The 19,972-nt window shown below is 39.3% G+C and overlaps 1 protein-coding gene across 1 annotated transcript in view; it reads left to right on the plus strand.

Annotated features, from left to right (window-relative positions):
- RP1 (RP1 axonemal microtubule associated) overlaps positions 1-19,972 on the plus strand; it is a gene marked incomplete at both ends in the record, with an annotated part of 177,419 nt that overhangs the window by 71,909 nt on the left and 85,538 nt on the right. Inside the window, 4 exons of the mRNA XM_082499227.1 lie at positions 2,715-2,940; positions 14,466-14,620; positions 15,285-15,363; positions 18,766-18,847. Of these exons, the coding sequence (XP_082355353.1) occupies positions 2,715-2,940; positions 14,466-14,620; positions 15,285-15,363; positions 18,766-18,847 (542 nt within the window). The remainder of the gene's footprint in view (positions 1-2,714; positions 2,941-14,465; positions 14,621-15,284; positions 15,364-18,765; positions 18,848-19,972) is intronic.

Raw genomic sequence — 19,972 nt, forward strand, 5'->3', positions numbered from 1 at the left:
GCTTTTAATTATTTTTGAGACCTTTCAGTCTCAGAAATACGCTGTTAACTACACATTCTGCGTAGCTTACCATTCCAAAAACCTCATAATTTGTCAGTCTAGTAGACAGGGATACTTTATGCTCTTCCTCCCTGTAGTTGAAAGCAAGCAAATACATTTAACTTGACACTTTGGACAAATTCCTACTTAGCACGTGGGCATAACTTCCTTAATTTTGTTATATTGTGTGCTCTTTTACAGTGTGAATGTTAGGGGGAATTAGGAAGTATAGAAATACACAAACACAGGAATGTTCAGAGATGCTAAACAGGACTTTAGTGAATCTAATTGAACTGCTTGCAACTAGGAGCATCTGCTGGAGAAACCTAACAGTCTGGACAGGGCTTTCTCTTCTGTACTGATTTTTCTTGAAACTCCATTTGATTAGATTTGATGGATTGGCATGTTGCTTATCCAGTAACAGGAAGTCCCTGCTTGGTGATGAACGGGTTTCATCATTTCCTTCTCCTTCTTTTTCAAATTGCATATTTATTTTTCTTTTTTCTTTCTCGGTCAGCCATCCAACCTCTGCTTATTTTTGTGAGCTCTTCTCTTCAGTTGTACCAGTGGTCTGCCAAACGTCAGCTACAGTGTTGAAACCCTTTGTAGATTCACCTGGCATCATATTTCCCATCTTAAGTTCTTTCTGAAAAAAATGCACTTTAGGATAATATGATAAATAAAATTAATATAATTGAGAAAGTTATGGCTTCACATTTCAGACAACTCATATGATACCCATTACAGTTACGCAGGATTTTTTTTTTTATCTATAATGTTTCAGTTTGCTTCACAGCCAAAGGACTGATTAGATGTTTCAGAAGATGAAAGGGACTCTTTGATGGTTTCCTGGTCCTGACTGAGAGTTGTGATAATGAATACGGTATGCTAAGATGGCTCTGATACTCCTCGTTCAACGATATGCCAGAATTTAATCATGGGCATGAGGTTACAAGGTTTCAGTGTTTTATTTACTAAATTGCCCATTAACACTTCTACACCACAAATAGCAGCTAGTGCCTAGATCTCAGGAGAGCACCACCTTTTGTTGCTCACCAATAGTATACTTTATTCAGTTCACAATAAAGGGTGAGAGTTCTAATATGTTATATTTATTTGCAAGGCAACCTTAGCAGTCATTTGACCACCGCACAGCTCTCTGCTTCGTGCCTGGGTGACAGGGTTATTATGGCAATTTACCCTATGTCCTGGCTACATTTGTGGTTAGTTTCAGAGAACTTTTTGTCTGCTGCTGTAATTCTGCTGTATTAGCAGCATATTTTTGATGCACATGGTTTTATTGCATTAATGTTATAATCAGACCTTCAGCTAGCACCTCTTACTTTAACGTACTGTTTTAATATAGGAAAACCTACAGCTTTGGCCATAAGCGTGACTCTATTCAGAGTTTATACCACTAGCGTTTGTGCCATGATACCACCCCATGAGACTGGATTGTGCCAGGCTTGTCTCAGGGATGCAAGGAAATGGTGATCAATTAGGGCTGCAAGACTCTCTTCTCTGATGGTCCTCATGGCCAAGAAATGTCAGTGTTGCACGAGGCTGTGTCATTGCCTAGGAAAACATTTCAAGAAAAAAGTGAAAGGGATATGTCTCTAGTGTCTCTGACGCTTCCCAGCTCCGCAGATAAAAGGACTGTGACCTTGTAGCCTTCCTTAGCAAAAAATATTGAAGGGGAAACTCTCATTCTGGGGCAGACTTATTAATATTGCCTTTTAGAACTGAGCCAACAGACCATCAAACACAAATCTTTGTTCACCATTTTTGGTGATTCGGACTATTGGGGCAATATTGGTGTTAATCGCTTGTCAATCCGTTTTTTGTTTGTTTGTTTTTTGTTTTGATACTAAACAGTACAGAATTGGTGTAGTGGTAAAAGAAATGACTATTTTTTTGTTCTGTTTTTATCTGTAATTTTTTCCCAATACCATGAGCTTTCAAACACATCACCGAAAATGAAAGTGGTTAACCCTGCTTTTGTGCTTAGGTTCCTGCCATGAGAATTGCTCAAAAAACTTCTGCAACCCAAAACAAAGTGGCTCTTATTTCAGGGCTGCAGTATTCAATGTGATATAGTAATGTTTTATTGTTTAAATTTCTACAATGTGGCGTCAGCACTTACAGAAACAGTTAACCCTGACACCAATGCACATAAAAATAGAAGACAAAGAGAAAAGTGGGCCATAGCAGACTAAGTGGTAGGAATAGTTAATAGGGCTCTGCTAAAGGTAACTGTACGGACTACAAAATATATTATTTCATGCAGCAATGACTGAAGATACCTCTGTTTCTTAAAGTATTTGTCTAGAAAGAAAGATTTACATTCTAACACTATAAACTGGATTCTGTCAAGAGATCTAAACCCAGACCGAATTGTTTGAGCCCTTTAGTCACTTTAAATAATATGGTACTGAAGTTAATAAAATTACACTTGCAGACTACTCCGTATGCTTTTGCTTCATTGCTCTGGGATTCGTTATATATATATATTAAAGTTTCATTTTCTAAAAAACCCTATTACTCTAGGTTACATGAGCTGCACGTTTATCTTGCATACCCAATGTAAGAATGATTGCTAAAAGACAACATTATAATTTGTTATTTAAATCTGTTGGGTTGGTTTTTGGTTTTGTTTTGTTTTTTGGTCATTACAGATTAACCTCAGAGATCTTGGACAGCTATATAAAATCCGCATTGGCCACGACAACACTGGAAATGATCCCAGTTGGTACCTGGAGGAAGTCAGACTTGAAAGAGTTGTTCCTCTTTCTGATGAAGAGATTTGTCTCCCCATAGAGTGCTGGCTTGCAGAAGACAAAGGTGAAGGTGATACATGGAGAGAAGTGGCAATAGGAAACCCCACAAAGGAGCTTTTGCCATGTACGTGCTCAGTATTTTAGATCATGTGTTCACTGGCCATATCCTGTGAGTATATGACAGTGTTTCATGTTTCTTCTGGGGCAGACTGCCCAAAAGCCAATGTAACCATGAAACAATCCCTTCCAGATAATTTCTGGTTCCACAGAGGTGGTAAGTGGTCATTTTACCCAACTCCTTTCCTCCCCAAAATCACAATAATAGCTGTGGCCATGGCATCTTACCCCTATAAAATTCTTGATCTCTGAGAGTGCCCCTAAATCACTGGCAAATACTGCTCTTTAGAGCTACACATCAGGCAGGGAACCAAGGCATTATCAAGGTATGTAATGTCATGTGACATCCAGTTCATTTAGCAAGTTTGATATAATCTTTTCTTGTGCTGCATAAAATATTCTTTATCAGAAATCGATGATCTGAATCATCATGCACATGTTTTCCAAATGAGACTCAAGTCACACCATTCATATAGAAATTGTTAGCTGCAGGGTGGCACTTTGGTACTTCGAAGTCTACCACAGCTTTGAAGCATTTTTTTCTCTTCAACTGAACTGGAAAATAGCCCATCATATAAAGTTATTATTTTATGAGTCCTGGGCCTCTACAAAGGAACAGGGAGCCAGTATAATCATTTAGCACAATGGGATTTTTTATAGAATTCTCTTTACATTAAGAGAATGACAATGATGCAGCTGATGATAGACAATACTGTATGACAGTGGTAGGTGCTATCATTCAGGCAAACTGTATTCAAAATAAAGCAGTGAATATCACAAGGAATCAGTGATTCAACATAAGAAAGGGTCATCATGCACTTAGTGACAATCAAATCATTTCAGAAGAAAATGTCAAACAAGTGAAAAACCTCGACTCAAAAGAATATAATTGTCTGAAAAAGACAACAAGGCTGGTGGTGTGTGAATGTTTTCCATGGGTTTTAGGGCCAAAGGGGACTACTGGTCTCTATTACAGAGGCCAGAAGGTGCTGAGTAACACCTATATGCCAGCTCACACTTCCTCTCTGCTCTTTTAGTTTTGGTTTTTTTTTTTTTTTTTTTTTAATTGCCTATTCTGCAGAGTATTTAGTGACTTTAATAAAAGATTTCAAAAACTGGGACTGATCAGGATGAACTAGGCACTATGATCATTAACATATACCGCAGTACTATATGCCACTTCTTACAGTGACATAAATATCGTATACTAGTGCAACAGAAAAATAGTGCAGAAGACAATTAAGTTGTATGAACAATTAATTCACATCAAGAACTCAAATCTGCATTATGCAGTCTGAAATACACATTCATAGAGAAGTACTGGTATTCTGGTAGGTGATTCTATCAAAAGCTGGGAATCTGTTTAAACCAGCACATTTATTTACTTTTTAATAATTATATTACTGTGCCTTTCCTTGCTTTTGCAGGAACATTATCTTTATTAAAATATATGTCTCAAGTTTGTAAGAAAAGATGCATTAGAAAGGATTTGGGAATTTCCTGAAATTGCAAGTTTTACAAATTAATTATTATTTTTAGGCACATTTAAATTTAACATCAATATAAATGCAGCAAGGCCTCCCAAGGATTTCCGATTTAGTTCCTCAGGAACAAGCAACTGAAACACTATCCATTTGCATTTCCCATTTAAAAGCTAATTGCTTACAAGTACTGGACAAACCACATCAAGTCACTTTCTCCTGCAGAACAAACAATGTACTACTTATTACTTAATGATAATTTGATATGATTTAGTAATTTGTATCTGTACTTTCTATTCTATCTGGTATCTTCTAGTGGTGTTAAATTTGCTTAACTGCAAAAGTGATGTGCTGGAAACTTGAAACAAAATGAACAAATATAAGCTAAGCTCAGAAAGCACTTTTTTTTTAATTGCTCTTCTTTAGCACCTACTTTGTTGCTCAACTTTTCTCTTAGAAGAAAGGGTAATTTTTTCCTTATCCCTTTTCTCCCTTTCTCCATCAAAACTCTAATATGCACCTGATAGGGACCCAAAACCTTGGAGCTGACTTTTGATTCCCGTCTTTTTTTTTTTTATCTTCTCTTCTTCAAATTCTAAGTTATTTCCTGATTCTGTCAGTTTTTATTTACCTTCCTCTCTAAAATCCCTTTTTTTCCATCCAATTTTGTCACCTCAGTAACACCCCTTAGTTTTCCTGACTGTCCCTCAGCCACTTCAAAAAGCTGGACACTTATCTGGTCTACTACTCCAAGTGATACTTTCAGTTCTTTCTCAATCTCTCCATCACAGCAGTCCCAGCTTCCATATGTAACTCGGGTTTCTTATGCCTCCAATGTATGTCTGCCTTTGTCTTCCCTTCTTTTCTTATTTTTCCCCATTGCCAAGGCTTCTAGGCCTGTGGCTCCTTTTTGTCTTCCCATGCCGTCTTCTCTTTTGCTTTTCCAGCCCTGGAGATTTAAAAAATTTCACCTGACCTTTCTTTGAAGTTGTGCCTGAATTGAGCATGTTGTTGAACTGGATGATCTCTGGAGGTCTGCTCCAACCTGTTTTTTTCTGTGATTCTTCTACCCAGTCTCACTTTTTTCTGGAGTTTCTAGATATTTTTAGTTTACCAAACTTTACACGTATCAGCTTGTTTATTTGTTGCTGTTTCAACCCCTAGCTATGTTGTGATGTACAAAATCAAAGAAAAATTGTTCAACTGTTTTCTAAGTGATAGGTATTGGGAATAAGTGATCATATCTTGAACTGGGTAAATCTTAAGTGTCACTCAATGAAAATAAGGTAGAAGCTTCATTCTGAATGCTTTTGACTTCACTTTATAACACCATGACAACACAAGAGTGTTGGGGCAATCAGACCAGATCTGGCAGCTCGGTGTAGGCGAAGCTGCTGCAGCTGCATGGTCCCAGGTCCAGCCAGCGGTGAGGCTGAGCACGTGTTCCCAGCCAGCACGCGCGGAGAGAGCACATGGATACACCACATATATAAACCTGCGCACATGGCCAGCTGCACAGGTAACCCAGGCACAGGGAGCAGTCGCACAAACACAGACAGCACCAGCAGTCTCACCCCACTCCCCTCTCTGGCTGAGCAGGGTGGAGGTCCACTAGCGGGAGCATATATGTGTATGCATACGTGCAATGTGAACGCCCCCAGCAGCTGGGCTCACACACTCCGTCTTCCCAGCAGCTGCCCCTGGATCCCAGTCTCACCAGTTGCTGGCACCTGGACATGTGAGCCCCCGAGGCTGCAGCCCTGCTCCGGCTGCTGGTACAGACCATCTCACACACACACACACACACACACACACACACACACAGAGCTGCCTTGCCCTTAGAGACACACATACAGCCCGGCAGGTCTCACCCCTAGAGACACCCATAACCCCATGGTGTCTCTGGCAGCTGGCCAGCACTCCCCTGGTCCCTCCAACAGTGAGATGCTCACGTGGTCTTGCCATTACAGACACGGGCCTCTGAGTCCTGGTCCCACTCCAGTCACTGGCGCTTAACTTCACTCCCTCCAGAATCTCCAGTTGCTGTCATGCAGGACCCCAACTGGGTCCCAGTCCAGTTGCTGGCACTCAGACACTGTACCCACATGCGCAACTGCACACAGCAAACAGGAGTCCTTCACCCATGAAAAGAATTAGAAAGCAAATTAATAAGAAGATGGGACAGACTGCACTGATCAGGTGCAGGAAACAGTCAGAGAACCATACTAATCAGCAAACTGTTAATTGTGCCCGGCCCTTTTGATCCTCTGATCCCTCTGTTTTCCCTAACTTGTTCTTCCCCAAATCACTGAGATCCATCCCTTTCCCTGCCTTTGTTTTCTCCCCTAAATGTCCCATAATAAATCCTGTGCAATCCCAAAATGCTCTTCCCCTGTGTCCCATATTGTGTTCCACACCCCTCGGCAGCAAAGCCCAGCAGTGTGATAAATACACTAGAGATGACTCATCATGATGGGTTTCATGCCTGGACACTGGGACCGAGAGTCCCCTGGGACAGCCCTGCAGGGGCTGGGAGAGAGTGTCTCTTCCACTGAGTCCATGATATGGGTTCCCACCTACCCTTGTGTCCCTGTGCTTGTGGACATGTACTGATGGCACCAGTGATGGGCCTGGGTGAAGCCAGAGCAGGGTGTTATTTGGGCTGCCCCCTGCCAATGTCTTCCTATGCTCCTTTGTAAGTGTGCAGAAGACCTTTATCACACTACCTAATGTGGATTGTCTTCAGATATGGCTGAAGTTTTGATCTAAAGGGATGCATGGTACAAGAAGTGTTGAATCTTCTTACCGTTCTGCTTAGGTGAACGTAAACTTCAAGTGAGAATATAAATGGTGAATTCTGCCCTGTTCTTGTTCACATAATTGAAGGAATAACTTTACTGATTTGAGATGAAAGACAAATACTGAGGCTGAGGCAGGCAAAATTCCAGTTCAAAAGATTGAGGTTTCTTTTCCACTTGGAGAAATGTGCAGGGAAATACATAAGGATTAGAATGTGCCCACTGACTGAAATAGCGCAAGAGATGACCAAAGAAAATAGTAATGACTCAAGCATTTTCTCTACAAAATTCGCATCTCTGTTTAATTACTCAGGAGGCGCCAAATACTTAGGTAAATAGTCAAGCATTCCTACTGTAAAATTGATTAGTCAGTGTGTTTTTTCAAAGCTGATTATTTTCTTAAATGTTATGAAGAGTATTCCCACATATTTTTTAGGATATTGCTCCAAATAGCAGGAGTAAATGGAATTGGAGATTAGAAAGCCTGAGAACTGTAATTCTAATTGAAATGTCTTCTCTGATAGTGTTTTTTTATTTATGCCTTCTCCAATAATATATTCACCATTTCTGAGGAAGATAGTGCCTCTTAACCACTATCAGCCATTAAGAAATTGTTGCCTTTTAGCCTTAATGCTGCACCAGTCTGTATCTTTACCCTTCCTTCCATCATGGCAAAATGCCAAACACTATCTGTGCTACCGGGGTCGTAAATATCAAGTGATAAAAACACGGGACAGAGATTCAACCTTGCTGTGCAACAAATCAAGCCAAAATGACCATTTCATTCAAGCAGGCATGTCATACGGAAAAAAGGCAGAAGCTGGAGCAGTACTGTGTAATACTGTTCTAATATCTCGGATCGTTACCATTAAGAGGGGACTGAATACAAACAGTTTTATCAATTCTGATATATATCATTTACCATCTCTCTAGGTTTTGTGTTCTTTGCCCAATCTGTCTGTTTACACTAGCAGCCTGATGGGAGTGGATTTGTGCAGTGAAGGGGTTGGTGCTAAAAACCCTATGAGCTAAGGGTCCAATGTCCTCATTATGTGCGTATAGGGGGAAGTTACTCTGGGCTTGTTCTAGTCTGTTCCCACGGACTGACTGCCAATTTGTGGCAAGATCGCCGTCATTGTGTTCCTGGAACATATCGTCTGGTTTAGTTTTATCCGAAAATGATGTAGTTTTTTGCTCTAAAACAGCTTTGTGCTGCAAACCAGAAAGAAGTAAGGAGGGCCAACCAGGGCATTCAGTTTCTTGATTCAAACTACCGTGCTGTTGTAGGCACACCAAAGTCATTAGGCTCAGACAGCTGTAATGTGGAGGAAGCTTATCTAATGAACTTTGAGTAATAAGTGGTAAGTATATTGATCTTGAATTCATCTGCCCTTAACTAGAATTCTAAAATAATTACTGTACTTTTAGTAAAATTACTTTGAAAAGATCTGACAATGGGACAGTAGCTTATACTAAGTCAGCAGAAAAAGACCAGTATTTCTGCAGTGAAGACTCATTTTCTTATTCTCAGCAATAAATTCTTCTTTAATTTTATTAGGGTTATTTTCTTCTCCCAAAACATATCAAAATATTAACTTAGTCTTTAACGCAAAGCAACCTGTGATGCTTGCTTACTGTTTATATTTTCCAAAGGAAAATGTCATAAGTCACTGAATTCTGTACATTACTCCTTCACAAGGAAATGAGAATTATATGCTGTGCTTGCAGATTGGGGCCAAATTAATTCTTACCATTGGTGAATGATCAGGAATATACCAACCTGCTCTATTGGAAACCCTGATTCAGGTGTCCAGAATAAGAAGTCTGGAAGAAAGGGATTTCTAACTTGCATTCTGTTGCCATCAGTATGCCCTTAGGTTACCTTTTCTTCATAACTAGAGAAAAAAAATTTCCTTTCTTTCTTCGCCTTTATTCCAGGTAGTTCATGTTATCAATAGATGACAGAAGCTGGAGTTAGGACTTAAAAAAACATCTGAAGCCTCGTGATAACATCTCAAGAGGTAGCAGTAGTAGCATTTTTTTGTGGACTGAGCGAGTTTAAATTTGAATCATAGAATCACAGAATGCCAGATTGGAAGGGACCTCAAGGATCATCTGGTCCAACCTTTCCTGGCAAAAGCTTGGTCTAGACAAGATGGCCCAGCACTCTGTCCAGCTGAACCTTAAAAGTGTCCAATGTTGGGGAATCCACCACTGCCCTGGGGAGATTATTCCAAAGGCTGATTGTTCCCATTGTGAAAAATTGTCATCTTGTGTCCAATCAGAATCTCCCTAGGAGTAACTTGTACCCATTACCTCTTGTCTTTTCCATGTGATTCCTTGTAAAAAGGCAGTCTCTGTCTTCTTTGTAAATACTAGAACATGGTGATAAGGTCTCCACTAAGCCTTCTTTTCTCAAGGCTGAACAACCCCATTTCTCTCAACCTTTCCTCATATGGCAGGCTTCCCAGGCCTTTGATCATCTTTGCGGCCCTTCTCTGGACCCTCTCTAGCCTGTCCACATCTTTTTTTGTATAGCCGGGACCAAAACTGAACACAGTATTCTGGGTGTGGCCTGACAAACACTGAGTAGAGTGGGATAATGACTTCTTTAGCTCTGCTGGTGATGCCCTTGTTGATGCAGCTGAGAATCCTGTTGGCTTTCTTTGCTGCTGCAGCACACTGTTCACTCACATTGATCTTGCTGTCCACCAGGACCTGCAGGTCCCTTTCCACAGAGCTGCTCCCCAGCTTGGTAGATCCCAGTCTGTGCTGCACTCCTGGATGATGTTTTCCAAGGTGCAAGACTTTACACTTGTCCTTGTTGAACTTCATAAGGTTCTTGGTAGCCCACTCTTCCAGCCTATCCAGGTCTTTCTGCAGGGTGGCTCTCCCTTCCCAAGTGTCCAGTTCCCCATTTGATTTGGTCTCATCAGCAAACTTCATCAGGGTACACTTGAGCCCATCATGACTTCATCAGGGTATAGTTGGTCCCATCATCCCATCATTTGGTAGTTGTATGCTTGACTGCTCAGTGACTCCTACAGTATTTTTGATACATTTTTTTTAACATAGTCATTATACTGCTTTAATGTCTATCTTTCATGGAGCCTTTTAGAAACTCCCTACCTCTGCCCGAAAACATTTTACCTCCCATTTTTCAACTGTTTCATTCATGCATCCATGTCCCAGAGCTTTCTGTCTGATTTTAGAGCTTATCTATAGTTACTCTGTTAGCAATTTGAAGATTTCAATCACTTATTTTCTGAAAGGTCATTTTCTTTTTTAGTGACTGCTAGCTGAGATTTTTTCCCATTTTGTATTAATTAATCCTCTTATAGCCTTTATCAAAGTTATTGTATTTTTCAAGGTGTTTCTTCTATTACTTTGATGTGCCCCACATTATATGGAAGGCTAAACGTGAGTCTAACAGGTCCCTCATAATGCTGAAACAGTATTCCCTGACTTCTCCTCAGTGGTTGGTTTTATGACATAATTTTCAACTTTTTCTTTTCTTTTTTTTTGCCTATGAGCCTACCTCTCTGCTTTGTCACCCCAGTTTTTAGGTGGTGTAGTTTCACTAAATCAGCATATAGTAAAATGAAATTACCACTACAGAATAGAGGATTAGAGGCCGTAGAGCTCTAATTCTCAGAGCTTTGGGATGGCTTTTTCTTACTGCAGTGAAGCAGATCTCCATTTCAGATGTGGCAGCAGTGGGGACCTTGGAGTAAGTCAGTTTCTCGAAGTTAAACCGGAGTCACAGAGAAGGAACGTGTTTTCTAGGGTCTTTTTGTTTTACTCTATACACAAAAACCTGTTTTGTGAACAATATACAGAAAGCTACAAACAGGCAAATCTCACATATGGTGAGTCTTGCTGTCTCAGCAGTACATTGGACTGGTAGGTTCATTCTCCAGATTTGGCTGAATCTGCCCCTGTGCTCATTGAACTACTGGTGCACCTTTTCTTATCTGTTACAGAGTGGCATCATCCTTTTTGTTCTCATGTTTCTCATATCTCATATCTTGTTCTCATATCTCGCCAGGGAAGTTTAGATTGGATATTAGGAAGAATTTCTTTACTGAAAGGGTCATCAGGCATTGGAATGCATTACCCAGGGCAGTGGTGGAGTCCTCATCCTTGGAGGTATTTAAGGGTCACGTAGATATAGTGCTCAGAGACATGGTTTAATGGTGGGCTTGTCAGTGTTAAGTTAATGATTGGACTGGATGATCTTACAGGTCTTTTCCAATCTAGGAAATTCTGTGATTCTGTGATTTAAGAAATCTGTAGCTCAGGAGCCATTAACACTAGCACCTTTTGTAGCTGCTCTGCAATCTAGAGGAACTGCTTGACAAAGTTTGAAAAAAATGTGTCCACTCAAGCTGGTCTGTGCCCAGGTTTCCATTTGTACAGAAAAGGCTTAACCTCCACAAACTATTTAGTGAAAGTCTATATGAATGCCCAAGCATTGCTCCATAGCGACGTGTTCTAAGTAGGTATGTATAGCATGTTTTGGAAAATATTTTTGTTGCTTAATTTTCTTGTGTGTTTCCTATAAAATATGTTGTAAGATATACTCAAGCTAAGGGAAATGAACGTTCCATTTATTATCCTAATATAGCAGCCCGTATTGTTAGTTTGCACAAAGATTTAAAGCACAAACTGGTCTTTTTGTTACTAAGATTCCTTTATAAATAATGCAGATTGTGTAGCCTAAATAAATGCCAGACCTAACATTTTCCAGATGGTGAGAGATGTATAGACACAAGGAGCTATGGAAAATATTTTCCAGTCCTTTACATCTCAACATGTGCACGTTTTCTACTTCAGACTGATTTATTTAGGCTTGTAGCAATAGAAGGCTGTGTTTGATTAGATCATTATCATTTCTCTGGTTACCACAGAGATGCACAGTGCTACAAAATGAACTGTAATTTATTTATCTGTTAATATCTTTGTGTTGTGTTATAATTATCTTGTATTCTGTTCTAGTGTGTCCTATACTTAATCCATTTGGTTTGGTCTCCCTCCAGAAATGAAGGACCTCGTTGGTATTTTCGTCTTGTAATAATTTACTGTTAAGGGGATTCTTTAAAAAGCCTTGAATGTGCTTTAAAATTGGGATTATAGTTACTTAAATTTTGCAGTTTTGATCACAGAAATTACTTGTAGGTGTAAGTAATACAGATACCAATCTTTGTATATAGGCACTCATAACATCAGTGGCCTATACTCTTTCCTTAGCTCCCACGGATGTTTTGCTTTTTCAAAACTGAGAATGTAAGTAAGGATGTAAAGGTGTGGAGGAGACTTCATGGTGATATGTCCCTGCTTTTACTAATGTGCAGTGTCTTGCTCCATGGGTAGTCCAGCCCTGTTATTCAAATAGCTGGTCACAGATCTATGTGATTGTTAGGTTTTCTTTTGGAGATGTGACCTCTCTTCTTCCACACTCTGAAAGAGTTTGCCCCTTCATGATCAGTGTGGCTCTTTGCTTTGTTGCACGTTTCCTTTCATCGTTTGTTGTCACCCCTTATCCTCTGTCCTTTGAACAGTTTCTTGTTTGTCTTCTATTCTCCTGTTGATAATCTGCTTATGATGATACGAAGAGTTATGATATAAAATGTCATTTGGATATGTAGCTTAATTATGGTAATTATCAGGTCCATTTATCTTTGTTACTTGCCATCCATATCTACCATTTGTTTTATCATGATGTTTTTATGTTAAAAACCTCAAAATTAGTTTTTATAGGGCTCTGCAAAATTTTTGAAGATGCAGGTATATTATTGAGATCAATTTTATGTAACAGGCTAAGTGTAGGTTAAGCATACAGTCTATCCATCAACGTTTCCTTCCTATCTTTCAATATATGTGGGGCTAATTTTTCCCTTAAGTATTTGCAGTATTATTTTACTACTTGTTTAGTTTCTCCACTGGAATCAGAAATAGCTATTCTTCAATGATGGTGGATGACATGATGTTTAATTTTTATAAGGTGCCTTGGGGTCCAGTGAATTAAAAATTTAAGGAAAATTCAGGTTCTACCAGCTATTTTGTCATATAAGAGTAACAGTATTTTAATTAGTTTTTGTAGAATGTTGTCCAGTTTCAAGCATTTTGTTATAATATTCTGTTTTCATCTTAGTTCCTTCTTAAAAATAGTGTTTAGTTGTGTTTGTTAGGGCTTCTGTTACCTTTTTTCACTCCCAAGAACTATTAAAATTACCCATTAGTGAAACAGTAATCTCCTCTGTGATCTACTACATAGCAGCAGAAACGACCAGCTGTGATTAGAATAGAAACGCTGCATGGAAAAATTACCGTTAAGATGTAAACAGAAAAACTTTTTGAAAAAGTCATAATAACAAAAACTGAAATGACGTATAATAGTATGTGATTACTTCAAATACTTTTTTTTAAAAAGAAGTTTACACATCTGGATAATTATAAAGATAATATTAGTGTGGTGCAAAATATGTTAATATGGTAACTCTGAATTATATCCCAGAACTATTTGAAGATAAGTGTATATTTTTTGTGTTCAAGACTTTGGTCTAGACTATAAGGAGAGGCATCAAAAAGTTGTAAATATATTTTAACCGAGAGCTGTTTTAAAAGCGTCAGCATCCACTAGTGATAAATGTTGAAACCTTCAAAAACAAGTTGAGTGTACACTTTTTATACATGAGGGAGCCCATTCATCTTCTTGCCCACCATTGTATGTGAGTTGAAAATCTAAAAACCCTAGGATTCATGATTGCTGTTCTCCTTTTAAGATGAAATGAAGGCTAGCCACCCAGAAAATTCTGTTTTGCACAAATCTGGAGGTTGAAAATGCCTTGGTACCAATGAAATATAGCTATTGTTTGAGACCATGACTAGGCACACTTAGGTGGGCTCCAGATAACTTGCCAAGAAGGACTTTGCAAATTAGGTCCTGAAATCACAAATACTCAACAGGGAATAAGAGAAGAAAATGGAGCACTAGAGAACACTTACTTCAAGGTCTGCTTTGCTGAGCAATGCACAGCTATGCTCAGCATCATGAGTTTTTTTAAGCTTGCTATTTTCATATTGTTGTGCAGAGAATTACAATATTTGAACCTGGAAGTGACAAATGCATGAATAGCTGTTGCTACTTCCAAACTTGAAAGTCAGTACGGTCTTCTGGCAAAATTTTGATGGGAAAGCTTTTGAATGACGTGGAAACTACATGGATAATCTCAAACTTTTTCTTCTTCTAGTGTTGGTGTATGAGATCCATGTATACACGGGTACTAAACTTGGTGCTGAAACAGATTCTAATGTTTATATCAACCTCATTGGGACCAGAGGAGATGCTGGCAAAAGGAAGCTCCATAGATCTAAGAATAACAATATAAAATTTCGACATGGACAGGTGAAGTAAAAACAATGCTACTTCTGATCAATAAGAGTAAACTATGGCTAGCAAACTGTTTCTTCAACAAGTGTAAATATCTTTTTAATTACAAGATCTATTCAAGCAGTTTGCTATTTTCTCATGTGTTTTGTTTATTTAAAATTGCATACAGAATTACATCATATGAATAATTTTTATCTGCTGGATCAATTGTTTACTGAGACCATTGCATAGTAGAATTTGAGTACTCTTGGTTACGTATATTGCACATCTAGATAAAATGGTAACAATAACATTTTTGTTCTCCTGAACTGATGACTGTGAATTTTAGACTCAGGTTCTAAATCCTTATTACCAAGTATGTTTTTCAGACTTGGTGAGGCAGATAGGGCTAGAAAATATAATAATGTAGTACAGATATGACAAAATAATTCTTTGCCACTGATCCTTGTGTGATGCCAAAGGAATCAAGTGCTGTCTCTATGGAGTAATTTCAAAGTGTTATTCACCTTAGAAAGATTCAAAAGAGCCTCACTAACTGGCCAGGACCAATAAAAGACACCTATATTAGTTTTGAAGAAAAAAAAAAACAAGAGAGAAAAAATAAACTATTCTATAGTGTTATAGTCAAAGCAATAGCTGTGTTCAAGACCTTTATAATTTTCCTTGTATGGTTCCACAGATGGATATTTTCTGCATAAAGGCTGTCTCTCTGGGAGACTTGGAGAAAGTTCTGATTAGCCATGATGGAGCTGGTCCAGGTAGGATTTAACTTCCTAGAGACCAATCTGTTTTCAAGTCCTTTGTAAACACAATGCACTTTATTTATATGGCATCCTTCATACAAAATGTGACAGAAGGTCTTGCAGTGATAAAAAGTCTTCCTGCAGACAGGTCACTGTGATGGGATGGTGAAAAACAGTGGTAATGGATGGCAAAAAGGACATGAGTTTAATGTCAAATACTGTCAGTCCACTCCGTTCTCGAGTTTATGTATAAGAAAGTGCTATTTATTTGCATATAGAAAACTCATGAAAAAATTGCTCTCACAGGTAAAATAATCCTTCATTAGACAAAGAGTGAAAACTGGCCAGACTAGAATTAAACCCTGCTTTACTACCAAACAAATTTTGAGTAGCTATAGCATAATGTCCTTGCTGCTTTGGGTAAAAGGCAGAATATTTGGTTATTCGTTTAATCTGTGCAAGTCAATGTGGAGCTGCTCCAGTGAGTGACATTGCATTCAGCTTGTAGGTTTTTCAGAAAAAAAAAGAGATAATTTTATGATGAGACGTATTTTTGATACAGGCCCTTGAGGTGTGCATCTCTGGAATGATGTGAATGAAGAGAAAGATAACATTTAAAAGCACTGAAGATGTAAATACTGCAAATACGTTTGCAGATTAGCGGCTATGAAGAAGCCATATGAAGAGAAGGATTTTTTAAAGCAGTTCAGGGCCACAGTGATACTAGATAAGAAAAGCACTTTAACCCTACTCTGTTCTGAAATGGCCTCAAGCAACACCCATCTTACTGACTGTCTGTACTGGCTAAGGCTCAGTGACTATTACAGAAATAGGCTTATTAGTGCAGCCTTGATATGGGATGTAAACTTGATTCTTGTATCTGTAGTTCTCTAGAGTTTTCTGCCTTAGCAACATGGATGATAGTACATCTAAGAGTTTCGAGTCCTGGTAGGTCAAGACATAACGCAGAAGGCAGTGTGGTGGAGCCTACTCTACACACCATACCACGCTCTCTTCCTTCATCTCGCCTTTATTAGGCAGCATAGCCGTATCACAGGATCAGCATTACAAATCTGCAACCAGACTCAGCTTAAGCTGTTCTCTGACAATGGAGTTCAGAATCTGTGTTTTTGGAGCATTATCTAAACAGGACAATGGATTGAATTCTATGTATAACAAAATGTATGCCTCAGTAATTAAGATGATTGTTCATTGTACTCAGCACAGACAGATCACCCAGACCTCTTTTGAACTGTATCCAAAACTAGCCTTGGATAAACTTGGCCTGAGGTGACCAACGGGGTTGAGACCTGGAAAAGGATAAGGAGTCAAGAGAGAGGCCACCTAGAGACCCAGTCTTTTTGGGGTTGAGAGGGAGAAAAGAGGTTTGTTTCTTGTTTCTTTTTTTTTTAGAGTTGGAAGGGACCTCTAGAGATCATCTAGTCCAACTCCCCTGCCAGAGCAGGATTGCCCAGAGCACATTACTCAGGACTGCATCCAGGCGGGTCTTGAAAATCTCCAGAGAAGGGGACTCCACAACCTCCCTGGGCAGCCTGTGCCAGTGCTCTGTCACCCTCACCGTAAAGAAGTTTTTCCGTGTATTTGAACGGAACTTCCTGTGTACTAACTTGTGCCCGTTACCCCTCGTCCTGTTACTGGGAACCATTGAAAAGAGCCTGGCTCCATCCTCCTTCAACCCACCCTTTAGATACTTGTATGCCATAATAAAGTGGGTCTGCCCTTTTTTCTAATCATGCCACTTGACTGAGTGATAGGGCAGAAGGTCTTTAGTCTTGATTTGGAGACTGTCTTGAAAGGATCGTGGAGCATATCCTTTCCTTGAGGGTCCTGGACTGCAGAGCATAGATCTTCTCCCACAGCCACTGTGAATGGGGAAAGAAAAGGAATTTTGTCCTAGTCAGCAGGGTTTTGGCATTGATCGGGTATTAGTCACTAGATGATGTGTCTTATCTGCTCAAAGAACCTTCTCCTCCATAGAAACCTTCTATATATACCTGTATGTTTACACAAGCAGCACCTTTCACCTTTTTTGGCTTGTTTCAAAGTGGCTTGTCTGATTGCTGGTGAATCTCAGCCAGGCTAGTAGGCTCCTTCCAATGAAAGAGCATCTGAGGTACAAGAGGTTGACAAAAGAAGCTTGTAGAGTGTCCTAACGTGCCCTGGGCCTGAAGGCTTGAGGAGGAAATGCCATTCTTCTCCACATGCTGCCTGGGCAAGCCCTTCCTATGGGACAGAGGCTGCTGCCTTCTAAGGACTTCCAGACTCGTATGCAGCCAGGGAGGCAGAGCATGAGAATAAATAGGACAGTTGCTTGCTTCTGACCAAAACATCCCTTGTGCTGTTTTGCTACACTGTGCTGATAAATAATGGTATGAGTCCGGCAGAACCTTGTAAGCAATATGACAAGTTGTGAGCGGTGAAGACATAGTGAGAACAGGATATTTGGAAAGGGCTTCACAGAGAACTGTAGCAGTCACTACAATGGTTATTGGAAATGATCTAAGAGGTCAGTACGGATGTGGCAGTGGTTGCTGGTGTTAGGGAGAGGATGAATTCAGTAGCCTGACAGAAGTGAGGCTGCACAGCTCCATGCCTGCCAGTCCCACCAGTAGCAAGGCTGAGTATGTGCTCCCAGTAGGTGTACGCACAAATACATTTATAAAACACATATATGTATGCACGTGGCTGGCCACACAGATCAACACAGACAGGAACTCAGCATTCACACAGAAACAATCAGCACCGATGGCCTTATCCTGTTACCCTGTCCAGCTGGTCAGAATGACAATCCATTGATGCCAAATATATACATATATATATATATATACAGTACGGATGTATAAGGCCTCCAGTAGCTGGGCTTAGACAGTCTATCCAGTTGCTGGCCCTGGATCCTTGGATCCTCAGTTTTCCAGTTACTGGCACCTAGACATACAAAGGCCCTGCAAGGCTGCGGTCCCACTCCATTTGCAAATGAGAGCAGTAGTCACAGAGGACCAACATTTCCAGCTTTCGTGCAGATCTTAGTTAACTGCATAAACAGATTGCTGCCAATATCCTTGTGCCTGATCACAAGAAATCAAAAGATGTAGGCTGGGATGTGAATGGTATTGGCAGTTCACAGATGTATGCACATACTTGTCTCCAAGGAAAAAAAAAAGAACCACTCGTCTTAAAACAGAGCAAGCCAGAGGTGAATTAACATTGTAGCTCTCGAGAAAGACACAGAATAATAAAGCTTTCATTCTGTTAATATATCTTATCTATTTAGCTGAGCTCTATCTTAATATGACCTGTGTTTCTGCTGGAAAAAGATAATCTGGGCTTTTTTCTTTAAATTTATAAAAAAAAATAATGCATTATTTCATATGATAAACTTTTGTCATTTCAACACAGGCAATGGTTGGTTCCTGGATAAGATTGTCATCAAACATAAAGAAGGAAAGGAAGCTCAGGAGGTTGAATTTCCTTGTAATAGGTATGCCATTCATGTAGAAAACGAATTTGTTACACAGCTAGCAACTTAAGGAAATAATTGCAGAACAGGCATGTGCACACAACCTAGATATATGAGCAATGCCCGAATTTTTCAACATAGAAGGGGTGGAAAATTTTGCCGTTGAAGACAAAAAACAAAGCTGCTGTATTGGTATAGGAGGGAGTCATAGCCTAATGACCAAAACCAGATTTTGCACAGGAGAAAGGGTGAATTGACCTTTCTTTTATCTAAATTATACAGAGACCACATGAAAATAAATAAGCTTTCAGTTCTCAATCTTTTAAAAAGTATTATGTGTAAAGATCTAGCCATACTTATTTTGATCAGTTTCTCTTTCTCAGTCACTGAAAACCTTATATACATGCTGGAAATCTTTGGAGAGACCTTTAACTTTTTTCCTAAAGGATAGCTACAATATTTCCTTTCATGTAATAGATGTCTACTTGTCTGTCTTATTAGGTCTAGAATTTTGCTGCCATGGGCAAAATTGAAAAACGGTTGACTTTCTCAGTTCTAACAATTACTAACCAGCCTATTTTTCCAAACTTTTTTATTACCCGAGGCAACTGCAACCTGAACTTTTAGCAGTCATTGAGCTGAATCATATGGCTATAACAGAAAAAAAAAACCAAACATAAAATAAGCTAATAGATGAAAGTAAGGATTTGTGTGTGTTATTTCTATATTGGTATACTTAGTACAATAGAAATAACTTGAAGAACTGAAATTTAGATCAAGCTAATTATATTCTGCAGTATGTGGATTCTGGAATTTATGAGTTTGGGTTACATGGCTGAAATAGCTTCCAGGTTATTTTGGGAATTGTGCCTTAAAGTCTTGAAAATCTTTAGGTGTTCAGTAAAGACAGCTCTCCTCTAGGAATCCTACCTGTTTACAAAAAACCCAGGGTTTCGGTTTGCAAGGTTCCTGGAAATGACTAGCTAATAACCATTTACTCCTCTCAGAACCATTATTCTGATGATGAGGTTTTCAGTTTAGCTTTCCTTTTTGGCTATTAAGATTTTTTAATTGGTTTAGTGTGCGTTAAAGATGGTTATTGAAGAGTAGATGAATGAGGCAATTGTTTCTTTAATTACAAGGAGA

The sequence above is a fragment of the Vanellus vanellus genome, assembly GCF_965231255.1.
Source record: "Vanellus vanellus genome assembly, chromosome: 2".
Taxonomy (NCBI): domain Eukaryota; kingdom Metazoa; phylum Chordata; class Aves; order Charadriiformes; family Charadriidae; genus Vanellus; species Vanellus vanellus.